At 40.1% G+C, this 14,360-nt stretch overlaps 1 protein-coding gene across 19 annotated transcripts in view; it reads left to right on the top strand.

The window, feature by feature from the left end:
• LOC124275011 (zinc finger and SCAN domain-containing protein 21-like) overlaps positions 1-14,360 on the top strand; it is a 126,303-nt gene that overhangs the window by 53,343 nt on the left and 58,600 nt on the right. Inside the window, exons 2-3 of one of the 19 annotated variants that reach the window (XM_046710466.1) lie at positions 8,618-8,967; positions 9,624-10,673. The exons of 15 other annotated variants lie outside the window; for them this stretch is intronic. In XM_046710466.1, the coding sequence (XP_046566422.1) occupies positions 8,618-8,961 (344 nt within the window). In that variant the 3' untranslated portion in view covers positions 8,962-8,967; positions 9,624-10,673. Of the gene's footprint in view, positions 1-7,032; positions 7,962-8,617; positions 8,968-9,623; positions 10,674-12,058; positions 13,981-14,360 lie in introns of those variants that run through there. 3 more of the 19 variants (XM_046710451.1, XM_046710456.1, XM_046710482.1) reach the window with 3 other exon arrangements.

Raw genomic sequence — 14,360 nt, 5'->3', positions numbered from 1 at the left:
AGTACTGTGATATAACTGGGATACTTTTCAAATAGCTGTTAATCCCACGTCACTCACTCCATTATTCAAGTGGATTATGCTTATATATTGGTTTTATGTGTTAAAACAAACCTCACTGCTTCAACTTCCTCTAGTAATACCAGCTGTCAGGGTACTAGAAATATTCACACCACTTTTTTCTTTCGTTTTCTCTCTTTTACTCTGCTTTTGTAATTTCTTTATTTTATTTCTTTATTTTTGTAATTTATTTTGGGGTAGTCATGGTTTGGTGTTCAAGATCACTGCCCCACTTGTTGGAATGTCAACTAAGACTAGAGTTTGACAAGATTGTCTGAAACAGAAACCAACAGCCAAATCAGTAGGACTAATAGACGGTGACTATAAGTTTATGGGAGTGTCAAGATACATACTGTGCAGAAAATATTATGGATTCTTTCAAATAATGGTTAATTAGTCAGAGCCTGGCAAATTGACCATAGTACTGTGGAAGAATCCCATGGTCCCAGGCCCCGTCTCACAAAGCTTTTGTAGCACTACGACTGTTGTAAGTCTATGTTACAGTATAGGAGGTACGATAGTCGTAACACTACGATAGCTTTGTGAAACAGGGCCCTGATGGTCTGGTGTACATTATGGTGGACATGGAGGTAAAAGAAACCTGTTAGACAAATGAGTGAGTGAGTGAGTTTAGTTTTATGCCGCACTCAGCTATATGGCGGCGGTATGTAAATAATCGAGTCTGGACCAGACAATCCAGTGATCACCATCATGAACATCGATCTGCGCAATTGGGAACCGATGACATGTGTCAACCAAGTCAGCGAGCCTGACCACCCGATCCCGTTAGTCACCTCTTACGACAAGCATAGTCGCCTTCTGTGACAAGCATGGGTTGCTGAAGACCTATTCTACCCTGGATCTTCACGGGTCGTTAGACTAATGCTTAGTCTCTGAATATATATAATTTTGATAGTAGCAAACAAGCCCATTTAAATTGAAAAGGAGCCCCAGGGAGACTAGAGATTCTGAACCTGAAGTAATCTAGACTTGCTTCAATTAGGGCTTTAGCACTGCAGGGAGGGCTTGGCAGCAGGGAAAATACTGTGGTTCAGGGACTGAGACAGACTAGAAACCTGTCTGTTTCCCTGTTTACTGTCACTGATCTTCTTTGAACGTATCTTTATGATTTAATCAAAGTGTGCAAGTCTTCAAAATGGACAGGCACTTTTTAGGGGTTGATGTAATGAAGTATTTTTTGTACATACTGCACAATAAACTTTTATGATCAAAATTCTTATCTATGTTTTGCTCATAACATCCCAATTGTTGTAGTTGAATGTAGTGTATATACTACCCATCAAAAGTTTAGACTCATTTAAAGCACTCACTATATGTTATGTATGCATATATGGTTACATCGAAGATGAATTCTCCTCTAACTTGGCTGAACCAACTGCAAACCCTATGGAGATGAATTGCACGAGGATCATGCATCAAATTGCTGAAAAGCATGTGCAAATATCGTGCAATTCAACACGTTTTGGGGTAAAGATTTGTTAAGAATTCGCCAATTTTTACTGAGTGTTATCATTTATTGAACTCATGACAATAATCTTTTCAAAGTTATGTATTTGTTATAAAATACATCATTTCATGTGTAAACAGTGCCTTTAAACAGTATGGAATTTAGCAAAATCTAGTTTAGAACAGTTGACTGAAGTAAGTGGCTATATTTACACTAGTGAGTCTAAACTTTTGATGGGTAGTATATTTTTATGTTTGAAATGTGAAGTGGATCTCTATTGTATTGAGTGCCCCCTGGTGGATAAAGCCAGTGTGTTGCGCAGAACATGTTCATCATGCTGTATACAGGCCCTGCTGGGTCTTCTGTGTATCATGTACAAAACACTTCACCTGTTCATTGTGTATGAATAAATACATTTTAATACATTTAATGATCTCACTTATTGTTGTGATTGGTTCCATGTCGGCGTCAAAGGACTTGTGAGAAATTGGGCTGCAATGAGTCATCCAGACCTTGATTCAATTTTCGTTACTGGACCCTCGATTCGATCATTTTTTATTCTTCAAGAAAAAACATCAGATTTCATTTAATTTGTTTATTAAACAAAACATATCACGAAGGAATACCAAGTTCTATGCAGGGCTCGATTTAAGAGATATTAACCAACTTGCACCAGGTGCAACCTAAGATAAAAACCTAGTTGCACCAGTCAAATTCCAGTTGCACTGCTCTTATCGCAATATGTAATGAAAGAAATGTGCAACTGAATTATTCAAAGCTTGGATCAAAAATGAGCTGACATAAATATGCTTATGATGTTAGATTTATTGTTGATTTATTTCTCAAAATTAACTTGCACCTGGTGCAAGTTAGACAAATAACTTGCACCAGTGCAAGTAACAAAGCACTAAATCGAGCCCTGCTATGGATAGTCAACTTCTTTATTGCCAGGAGTGCGACGTTTCGGTGTAGGTACTAACACTGTTATCAAGCCAGTGATCACCTATACAACTTCTAAAAATGCCTCTCAAAGAAGTCAAAACATTTCACACTGAAACCTTTTCCCAAGGTTTGACTAGGAAATCAGGAATGTAAATGCTGTAACCTTTTCAACAAATAAAATATGATGTTTAAACACAGAATGGCACTCAAATATCAAATCAAAATAGCGATAATGGTTATCGAAAATCGAAATTAAAGTGTCAGTTTCGATTTTCGACTAATTGAACGGAATCGTTGCAGCCCTAGTGAGAAAGCTGTTCAGATTCTGACGGACGGACTGGTTGTTGTTTAGCGCCACACTTACCAATATTCCAGCTATATGAGGGGCGGTGGGGTAGCCTAGTGGTTAAAGCGTTGGCTCGTCACGCCGAAGACCCGGGGTTCAAATCCCCACATGGGTACAATGAGTGAAGCCCATTTCTGGTGTTCCCCCGCCGTGATGTTGCTGGAATATTGCTAAAAGCGACATAAAACCAAACTCAGTCAGTCAGTCAGTCCAGCTATATGATACATTCAGATTCAACCCCTGGGGACTATAATGGCCAATAACAGCTTGACAGTTGGTTTTGTCTGAAATGCAGATTTGTATAGGACACAGGCTGCTCAGTCAAGTGAGATGCTGCAGTTTTGCTGGCCAGAGTTCCTTCCCTTAGGCGTCCCAGAATCCTATGATTTGGTGTGAATCCCAGCTCACCATCACAGTGATACGAATGCATTTAAGGCAACTTGATGGTGATACGAAGGATTAGTTTGTGGATTCTGTGAGCAATACAGTCGAGCACCGTTGTGTCAAACTCTGATAACTCGATATCTCGGTTGTCTCAATGTAACAGCTCGGACCCGGCAAAATCCTTCATAATTTATCATTATTCAAGCTCTATAAACTCGATACAGTTGTCTCGATATTTCGGATATTTTGATATAATTTCATGTTTCCAACAAGCAAAAATACCTTTTTAACTCGATATTTGCAAAGAAACTCGATATTCATGTACCTTTCATGGGCAAGTATCCCTCTGAACTGAGGTTGTTTCCACACGTTTACAGACGGTGCGGCATGAATCAAAGGGATGCGGTAGTGTAATGGTTCCATGAAGGTCCCATGAATATCGAGACAACAGTGCTCAACTGTATTTAAAGAATGTCTGAAACAAGTGTCAGTAGATATGGCTTTTAGAACATTCCTCACTTATTTGGTTTGAAATTTTACCTGAATTTCTCTGACAAAAGGACTAATATATAGTAAAAATTCCAATATTGTCGTTTCATATATGCATTGTTAGAATGCTTCAGTTGAAAAGTATTTGAAATGATGTGTGCAACATGACACAAGATAATTCCACTGTAACAGTTTGTGTCTTTCCTGATTGTAGCTGACGTAACTCACTGAATAGACCACACAGCTGGCTTGTATTGATAACATTGTGCAACATGTGCTACTTTCATAGCACCTGATTCACACATAATATTGAATATTTCACATTTTCACCACATGCAAATATATTTATTTCTGCTCTGTGAGGCGAAAACACATCTGTCAGTACTGAAATGTGCAGATAGATTTGGTGCTTTGGAATATTCTGAGAATTGATGCTTATTCAACTGTTTCCTATATCCGTGGGGGGCGGCGGAGTAGCCTGGTGGTTAAAGCATTTGCTTGTCACACAGAAGACCCGGGTTTGATTCCCTACATGGGTACAATGTGTGAAACCCATTTCTGGTGTCCCCCGCCGTGATATTGCTGGAATATTGCTAATAGCGACGTAAAACTAAACTCACTCACTCACACACTCCTATATCTGTGCAGATGCGGGTTAGAGTTTGTCTTCAGTAACCCATGCTTGTCATGAAAGGTGACCAACGGGTGGTCAGGCTTGCTGACTTGGTTGACACATGTCATCGTATCCCAATTGCGTAGATTGATGCTCATGCTGAGTGCAGGTTTAAACAACAAACAAACAAAACAACTGTTTTCCCTTTTTATTCCTGGGTAGATACTTGTTAGATTGAGTCTGAGTAGTGGTCTTGGTTCAGTGTGCCTTGTGCAGGCGCGACTTAGAGCCAGATCAAACCCAGAAGAAGCGCTTGTCAGGTCCATCAGAGAAACAAAACCTGTAAAGTCACCAACTTTAGGATGAGTGTTGACGTCACAAAGATCAAACACATGAGGGTTCATGCGGCCAGGACCGCCTCCGTGGTGTAGTGGTTAGAGCGTCCGCCCGGAGAGCGGAAGGTCGCGGGTTCGATCCCCGACCGCGTCATACCAAAAGATGTTAAAATATGGTACTTGTTGGTCCCTGCCTGGCGCTCAGCATTAATGGGTACAACAAGGACTGGTCGGCTCGGAGTCAGTATAATGTGTTTGAGTGGGGTATTCATGCTTCACTGCGGCATGGTATCTCAGCGGGTTAGCACTATAAAACCAGCTTCAGTCTGGGCTAGTACAAGCAGCCACACATACACACGCATGCACGTCATCATATGAGCGAAATATTCTAAAGCACGACGTTAAACCCAATTTCACCTCACCTCACCTCACCTCACCTCATGCGGCCAGTTTTGTTAAAAAATATGATAGGAAACCCGTCTTGACTAGAGACAAGACGTTTTGTTTAAATACCAAAACTACAGTTAATGAAAATGACTCACCTGTTTCACAGTATCACATACTTATTAGGACTGCACAGTGTTACCTGTATACAATATGCTTTCCAAACAATACATATTCCAATATTTTTCTAATCTACACAGAAAGTGTTTCCCAACTGAATCATCCCTTCATAATCGTGACAAAATGGCCTACTTTACACGCTACAAACTAAAACAGAACATTGTCCATAACCAGCCAAAGTAAGTGATGTTATGAGAACCATTACATATTTTAGGGCCTTTGTATGTAGAATATAGCATCTGCATGTACAATCCGTGTCACTGTCGAACACTTCAGCTCCCGATGTATCACTGGGTATCGTAATGTGGGTACCTGAATCACTGCACATAATACTGAGCCTCAGGTTACTTAGACTGAGGATAGAACTATTTATTTTGAAACACACAGCCCTGTTCCTAATGAAGATGAAAACTGCATCATTATTCTACATCATAGTTGTGCTCTGTAAACATTCTTACTGGTTTCACAACGTTCCTTTGGTTTGAAAATGTCTTAAAAGGGCCCAAATATGCTGGCAATGCAGGGGTTGAAAAATCCCATCGCCCGACGCCCGGGACAAGTCAGTTTTCATTTCAGGCAATCAAATAATGACATCTGACTTGTATGTGGGCTACTTGATAATTTCCACTTATGGTTTCAAACTGCAAATAAACTTTGATTTAATTTCATATCTGCTGGAAATGTAGCTATTAAATTTCGCAATGATAATAAAGTAGAGTTATCTTTCTTTGCTATTTATCACTTTTCAATAAATAGTCCAGTAAACATTAACATCAAATATCATGTTGATTTATTCTTTATCATTACATCATCATGGTTATGTCATAAAATCAGGGCAAGTGGAAAATTAGTCAGGACAAGTTACTTTCTTAAAGTCACTTGCCCAGTGGCAAGTGACTTTTTAAAAATATTTTTGACCCCCTGATATGTGTATGAACCTTGCATCAGGGCACACTATGATCCTTAAATTGGTGACCATCAGGAAATCCAGTTGCAAAGATTGGCATGGAGACTTATCTCTCACCATGACATTAATGCTTCACTAAAGCAGAGCTGATCTCAAACCCAAACTGACCATCAACATATATGAGTCCTTTAACACATCTGCAAGCTTCTGATAATGAATCATGACCCAGTTTTGGTGATAATTAGTTTATGAGTGACCATGTCCAATATGAAACATCATTCACATAAGAATCAGACAGGTTTGAAGTTTTCAGACAAAATGGCGGACTCCAGTTTCTGATTGGTCATTCCAGCTGCTTGATGCTTTGTGGCAAGAGTTTATTGCATAGCTAGCTATAGTGATATATAGTGTACAGCTTCGCTCACACCAGCTCCAGATCAACTTGCACAGGATAGTGATTTATAGTCAGGGCTCCAGATAATTTTTCAACATCAGTAGTACGTACTCCTTATGTGTTCAATATAGGAATACTGGAAAACCCTAAGAGTACATTTAGAGTACTGAATGGAATTTATGGAGTATCAGTAATCTTGTGTTTCGTTTCATATATGCACCACAACATTGCTAGTCTTGGGTAAACAGGTCAATAAAACAATAATTTACGTCTGTAAATGATTCTAAGACTGTACACCATTGCTGTGGTGCATATCTGCTATGTTTACTAAACTATTTCCTAATGTATCGTGCATATTTGTATCCGTACATATGCCGATCGGCCCTTATCTGGAGCCCTGTATAGTGTACATTTTCACTCACACCAGCTCCAGATCAAATTTACAGTGGATACTGCCTAGCTGTAACATTTGACCAATTTTTTCTTCCTAAAAAGATGAAGAGAAAATATACCAGTGTCTTTGTTATTTTCAGATTTTGGCGTGGGCCTATATCCAGGTGCTTCTCACGACCCTCATTACACTGGCAGGCCAGTAGGGTTTAGTCCTCACAGAGCGTTCAGTGCCTCCGAGCACAGTCACGGCCTTCAGTGTGAATATTGTAAAAAGAATTTTGCCAATGAAAGGAATAAGAAGATCCATGTTGAGGCAGTGCATGAGCACTTGACGTACACCTGTAATTGCGGACGAATCTATAAGTCCCAGAGAGCTTTACGTAGACACAAGAAAGAATGTGTTCCAGCACTGAATGCTGGTTTTTTTTAGTGACTCTCTCTGTAATGATCAGTTGAATTTACATGACAGTTTCAGCAATGTCATGTTCGATGAAACCAAGGACTGTTTTACTCACTACAGAATTGTTTGAGTTTATTAGTTTTAAACATAATTCCTTTGGGGGAATTTACATGGTGGTTTTGGTGATAACCAAGAGGAATTTGTTTCCAATTCTGGGTCTGAACCTGTATCTTCAGCTTGACAAGTGAACACTTTTGCCACACCAACAAATCCCATCAGGACTTAGAACATACATCTGATACTGGGCTGTAATGATTTACAGCGTCACCAGTTAATAGCTTGAAGATTTTCCCATGAACTTTACGTTTTAATAGACATATTTTACCCCTCTGTCTGATGTTCCTGACACCACAAGTATCCTTCCAATGGAATTCATCCTGGTTGGAACAGGTCCATTGCAACATGTGCTTGTCTCCTATTGGATCGGATGGTCAACCTTCCTACCTTGGTTAGCATCATGTTGTGTCTTGAAGGCATGGGTTAACACCCATAACATAGCTTGTTTTGTCCACACCCAATATTTATGGGTCTCTGTGATACAGCTGGATAGCGTCACATGATATTAGTACTCCAATCCAAAGTGTGTTGTAGCAATCTTTGAAAGGACCTAACCTTTTAATGTGATGTAATTAGGGGCACAGGTAGTTGGTGACCTGGTCACCTGCCAGGGAGATCCTTTGGTCCTGGGTTTGAATCCCTAATTTGTTTATGACCTTCACCTTTCAGACCATACCTTTGTTTCGGTACTGATGTATCTTGGCGGAAACTGATACAGTTTCTGTCCACAACAGTGCAAGACTCCATCCCACTTATTATATTATGAATGACAGTCAGATGAGTCTTCAGATTTCTTTTGAAGTGATGTTCTTTCTGTTGTGCAGAATAAAGTGCCAAAATTATTGTTGCTATTATGCAATATTGTTTATAGTCTGTTTTCAAGAATACATTGAGACTTCAGTTTCAGTTAGTTTGAATTTGTTATTTTTTTCGCCTTTAATTGAAATAATTGGGGGTAGTCTATATGTTCATGATATTGCCAAATCATCAAAGATTTTGATGGAGTATGGAAAGGGTTTTGTCTCTTATATTTTTGTACCTGTAGGAACATTCAGTTTTATTGATAGTGCTTTAATATAAGCTTGTTAAGATTGAAAACCAATCTAGCATGACTGAAGACATCGTCAAAACTCTCAGTTGTACAAATAATCATGATTGTTTTTGTATTCAGGCCCCTTTTCCAAAACTATTTTCATTTTCGGTTTCAGATATCGGAAAAGGTTTGGGTCAGCATTTAGTGGAAGAGACAAATTCTGATGTTATAGACCATTCCCTACTGTTCCACATTGCAGCAGACGCTTGTAGAGGGAGCTATGGGAAAAAAATGTGGCAGTGTGAATATTGTGCCAAGACTTTTACAAATCCACGGAATAAGCGATTGCATGTTGAAGCTGTACATGGTCCAGGTGAACCTGCTTACACTTGTGTCTGTGGCAAGGCTTACAAGTACACACACAACCTGTACAGGCACCGCAAACATTGTTCAGTGTATCAGCTGTCTCAGCAGCCCCAGCAGACGCAGCAGACGTCTAGTTCAGTGCAGTTCTGTTGATTGTGTGTAAGTTTAGTCATACCTGCAGTGCTGGCTCCTTCGTTCAGGAAACAGGGTTGTGTTTTGGAGACCGTCTGTTGGTTTATGAATGGTATCTGTAGTACCTGGACATTTTTGTGGAAATAGGCAAATGAACTTGCTTACCAAAGCTGAAATTGTCACCAAAACTTCAAAATCGTCATAAGGACGATCATTTGAGCTCTTGTTGCATGTATGTGATGTTGCAAGGTTTGCAAGAATTCTGAAGTGGATGCAAAAATACCTTGAATCAACAGGGAACAAAATGCTTTTGTCTTTTTGTTAAACTTTTGTTCAGAAAGTCTGTAGGATTTGAAGACAGTTTGGTTTTGGTGCTGAATAGATGCACTTTGTTTCTTCAATCTGTGAATATTTTGGGTCAGTGGGATAAATGTCATCACAGCCAGGTTTTGATATATGTTTTCAAGCAGCTTTAGCAACAAGCTTATCAGTAGAAGGATTCATTTGGAGAAACTTGCGATCAGGTTGTGCTACTCAGGCTTAATTTGGCCTGCTTTAGTACTAAAACAATATGGAACAATGTATACACTATGAACAAGTTTGGTGTTGGCAGATTACTAAGTGTCAATAATTTTACATCAGTGTAACTATTCTCAAAACAAGTTCCATTTTGTTATTTGCAGGTTTGTCAATGGATTCAAAGGCTCTTTCTGGCTATGCTCAAGCTCCACTGCAGGGCGTTACAGTATCAAAGGGTTATACAGTCAATATGCATCATGCCCAATCAGTGTCTGGAGCTGTGTTTGCCCCTATGGTTGTTCCCTATCCGTTGTCGACATTTGTAAGTCCCGAGACTGTTAGGAAAACTTCGTACGAGTGTGAACAGTGTGGCAAGACCTTCACCAACCCTCGGAACAAAAAGTACCACATGGAAGGGGTGCATGGGGATGCTTCCTACACCTGCATCTGTGGGAAGGAGTACCGATATGTCCGAGCTCTCTACCGCCACCAGAAAACATGTCTCCTTGTCAATGTGAAATCAGATCCAAATCACCCTACAATGTAGACCATGGTATCTGATGTCGCCAAGGATACCATGGTATCTGATGTCGCCATGATATCTAATGTTGCCAAGGATACCATGGTATCTGATGTTGCTAAGGTATCTGATGTCATCAAGGGTTTCATGGTATCTGATGTTGCTAAGGATATCACAGTATCTGATATCGACAAGGATACTAAGGTATTGGATATCACCAAGGATACCTTCCGTGTAGCTTGATGCTATACCTCATCTTTTGATTCTCCCTCATTTTCATCTATTGACATTTGGAAAACGATTAGTGGCAGTGCTTTGTTGAAGACATCTGACAGCCAGATGGTGTTGATGTACTCTGTAAGAGACAAAGCATGGCCATGACCATTAGATGTGCATCCATGCATCTGTATATATCTTCTCTTGGGCAACATGGAGGGGAAAACAGATTCATCAGTGCAATCAAATGTTAGGATGTTGCCCATTTGGTGGCTGAGTGTATGAAAGTTCTGTGATAGACTGACCTGTCTTATTCTTTGTCCTGATGGAACTCTGCTTTTACTTGCGTTAAACCACATCTAACCCGACATATGTTCATTAGTACCACATTTCACCCTCCATTTGTTCATTGAACCACAGCTTCAGCAACCCATGCTTGTCGTAAAAGGCGACTAACGGGATCGGTTGATGAGGCTCGTTGACTTGGTTGACACATATCATCGGTTCCCAATTGCGTAGGTCGATACTCATGAAGTTAATCACAGGATTGTCTGATCCAGACTCGAATATTTACAGACTGCCATCATGTAGCTGGAATATTGCTGAGTGCGGCCGTCTAACAACAAACAAAAGTCTGTCCTTGATGGAGCTTCCTTGTCCTCATGGCCGACCCCATCTCGTTTAGTGATAATATGACCAACCACTGCTTGACCAGACCATAGTTCATGGTCTTTGTTCATCTGATAATTTGAAACTGAAGTTGCATTGACATTTATTGACTTTCTGTTCTGTTCACGTAGGGAACAGTTTACGTGTCCTCTTGTCAAGTTGGCGTTTAATTCATAATCAAAATGACTTGACATTTGGAGCAGTTCTTCCCAATTTTATGTTTGTTGAAAAGATAGCTTATGTCACAGGTAACATACTTTTTCTTCTGTCAGAATAAGGGCAGTGTTGTGTAGGGAATTATTTTCCCCCCAAATACATAAAGTGGAGAATCTGTGGCCAGTGTTTTATCCCAGGAACAGACTCTCCTTGTCTTTGTTGTTGAGGTGTCGGTGGGGTAGCCTAGTGGTTAATGTGTTTGCTCATGCCAAAAACCCGGTTCGATTCCCCACATGGGTACAATGTGTGAAGCCCATTTCTAGTGTCACCAGCTGTAATATTGCTGGAATATTGCTAAAAAAAACCATACTCACTCACTCACTTTGTTTTTGAGACACAGCATGAACATTGTCCTCAACAAGAAGTTACTTTGTTCTGAATACAAAGTGTTCACTGTATCTTTAACAATGTATTATTAGTGTCAAACAAGGATTGTGACAGGGCATATTGCCCTGACAACTGTTTATTTAAAAGTGCTGAAATGATTTCCATGATCATAATAAATATATGACATGAGTCCACTGTTTGATTCTGACTACATCTTAATCTTTGGTTTATAAATTGAATAGTGATTATGTACGTGTATACTAAAGGTGAACATGTTCTGCCTCACCTGAGGCAAAAGTCACAAACACGTGCAAAGGCAGGTCAATTCTTCCATCTAGGATGGATGGAGTTGTGGGGTAGCCTAGCGGTCAAAGCGTTCGCCTGTCAGGCCAAAGACCTGGGTTCGATTCCCACTTGGGTACAATGTGTGAAGCCCATTTCTGGTGTCCCCTGCCGTGGAATATTGCTAGAAGCGGTGTAAAACCAAACTCACTCACTTACTGGGATGGTTGATTGTATAATGATACATTGTGTTGGTGGTGTCATCTTTCTCTCCATTATGTCAGCTTCCACTTTTATTCACATCTGATATTAGCCCAGGTCCAGCCACAACAACTCTGTCCAACCAACTTCCTCTTTTGTTGATTTCAGATTATGGATCACTCACTAGGTCTGTTTGGGATTACACATCTCAGTACACGGGCAATGGCAGCAGGATGTCCTCTGGCTCCAGACAGGGTCCTCGTTTAGCCAACAGGTCACAAAGCATGGGTCAGAACATGCAGGTGCCCTTTCAATCTAGTCCTGGTACGACTGAGTACAGTAACTCAGGACTGCACGGGTCCTTCTCTGCTGGCTCTGCTGATGCTGGAGCTAGTGATTCCTTTCTCAGTGCTTGTAGAGATTCACAAGGGCGCGCCGTGTTTACCAGTGTGATGAATGTGGGAAGACGTTCACTAATGCTGCAAATAAGAAGTTCCACGAGGAGGCTGTTCACGGTCATGGTGATGCCTCTTACCCCTGTATCTGTGGCAAGGTGTACAAGTATCCCACCTGCCTGAGGAGACATCAGAAATTCTGCTCATTGTCGCAGAAAAATGGAAACAGTTCACAAGCCATGACCTAGGTCTGTACTGATACACTTGTGGAATGTAGGGCTGTGGGGGAGCCTAGTGGCTTAAGCGTTCGCTCTTCACGCAATAGACCTGTGTTCGAATCCCCACACTTGTGGTGTGGAGGAGCCTAGTGGTTGAATTGTTTGTTTATCATGCCATAGACCGGGCTTCAAGTCCCCATATGGGTACAGTATGTGAAGCCCATTCTCAAAGTGAACAGGAATCCAAATTGTCACTGGAAACACATTGTAACTGATTCTTTCATTGCTTTAAACTCATTGTAGCTGATTCTTTCATTGCTTTGATGGTGTTGATCCACTGGCTTTCCTGGTTCTTAACAGCCGGGGCGGTGGGGTAGCCTCATGGTTAAAGCATTTGTACATCACATCGAAGACCTGGGTTAGATTCCCCACATGGGTAGAATTTGTGGAACCCATTTGTCAAGGTGAACAGGAATCCAAATTGTCACTGGAAACGCATTGTAACTGATTCTTTCATTGCTTTGATGGTGTTGATCAACTGGCTTTCCTGGTTCTTAACTGTTGTACTATTGTGTTAAAGAGGTACCATAATTTTCTGGTATATTTCTTAACGATGACCCTCCGTAATACAGCCAATGATTCTATTTCATTGATATTCAACAGGGGCGGTAGGGTAGCCTAGTGGTTAAAGCGTTGGCTTCGTCACGCCGAAGACCCGGGTTCGGATCTCCACATGGGTACAATGTGTGAAGCCCATTTCTGGTGTCCCCTGCCGTGATGTTGCTGGAATATTGTTAAAAGCGGTGTAAAAACCAATCTCAGTCAGTCAGATATTCAACAATACTGAAACACAAATATCAATAACTTGATATTGTTTGGGACTTTGGAACCTTGTGGCACCTGAAACATTTTTATTGCAACTGATCTTGAAATGAATGCAAAGATACTTATGCCAGCCCAACTCTTGTCTTAAAGTCATAATATTCTTCTCAGTATTTGTTAAAATATGCTGCATGCAGCGTTAAACAACAAACAGTTTAGTTAAAGATCACCTGATTATTTCATGTCAGGTTACGAAAATTATCTATCCTGTCATTACAATTATCTACAGTAATTAGTAAGCATTGAGTGTTCTTTCAAATATTTGGAGTGTTCTTATATACTATGACAAAATTTCACTTCATGTTGTAAGTGATCAAGGGGTTATACTCACCTTGTGATTAAGTTTCACGTTTCAGTTTTTGACTTTTGTTTGTTAGTACACTGATCTGTCAATAGATTTTTATTTCAATTGAACCAGAACTTATTTGAATTATATTTTTTAGTGTTATGTGCTTTGCAATTTTGGATTACTAATAAGTGGTCGGCAAATTTATCAATTTATGATTTTAACATGACAACAATTATGTGAAATGAATGATTCATATTTGTGAAATGTTCACATACAGTTTGTACAAAATAAACATTTTGACAAGTATGCTGCAGTTATTATTATTTTATTTAAATAAACAATGGGACAAGCATGATATGTATTCCATCCACTCCCCCCAAAACAACAATGTGACTGAGAGCAACTACACTGACACTGTTTGCCCCACTATGACAATGGATGGAGTGCTCAAGGACATGGCCACAGGACTCTAGTCTGTATTACAGTCCCTGAACCACATTAATTTCCCTACTGCCAAGCCCTCTCTGCAGTGCTAAAGCCCTAAATAAAGCAAGTCTAGATTTCCTCAGGTTCTGAATCTCTGGTCTCCCTAGGGCTCCTTTTCAATATAAATGGGCTTGTTTGTTACTATCAAAATTATATATATTCAGAGACTAAGCCTTAGTCTAACAGGACTCATGCATCCT

Source organism: Haliotis rubra, unplaced genomic scaffold, assembly GCF_003918875.1.
Source record: "Haliotis rubra isolate DU_JTF1 unplaced genomic scaffold, ASM391887v1 Scf197, whole genome shotgun sequence".
NCBI lineage: Eukaryota > Metazoa > Mollusca > Gastropoda > Lepetellida > Haliotidae > Haliotis > Haliotis rubra.
The sequence above is the reverse complement of the archived record's forward strand: the minus strand, read 5'-3'. Positions and strand labels throughout refer to the sequence as shown.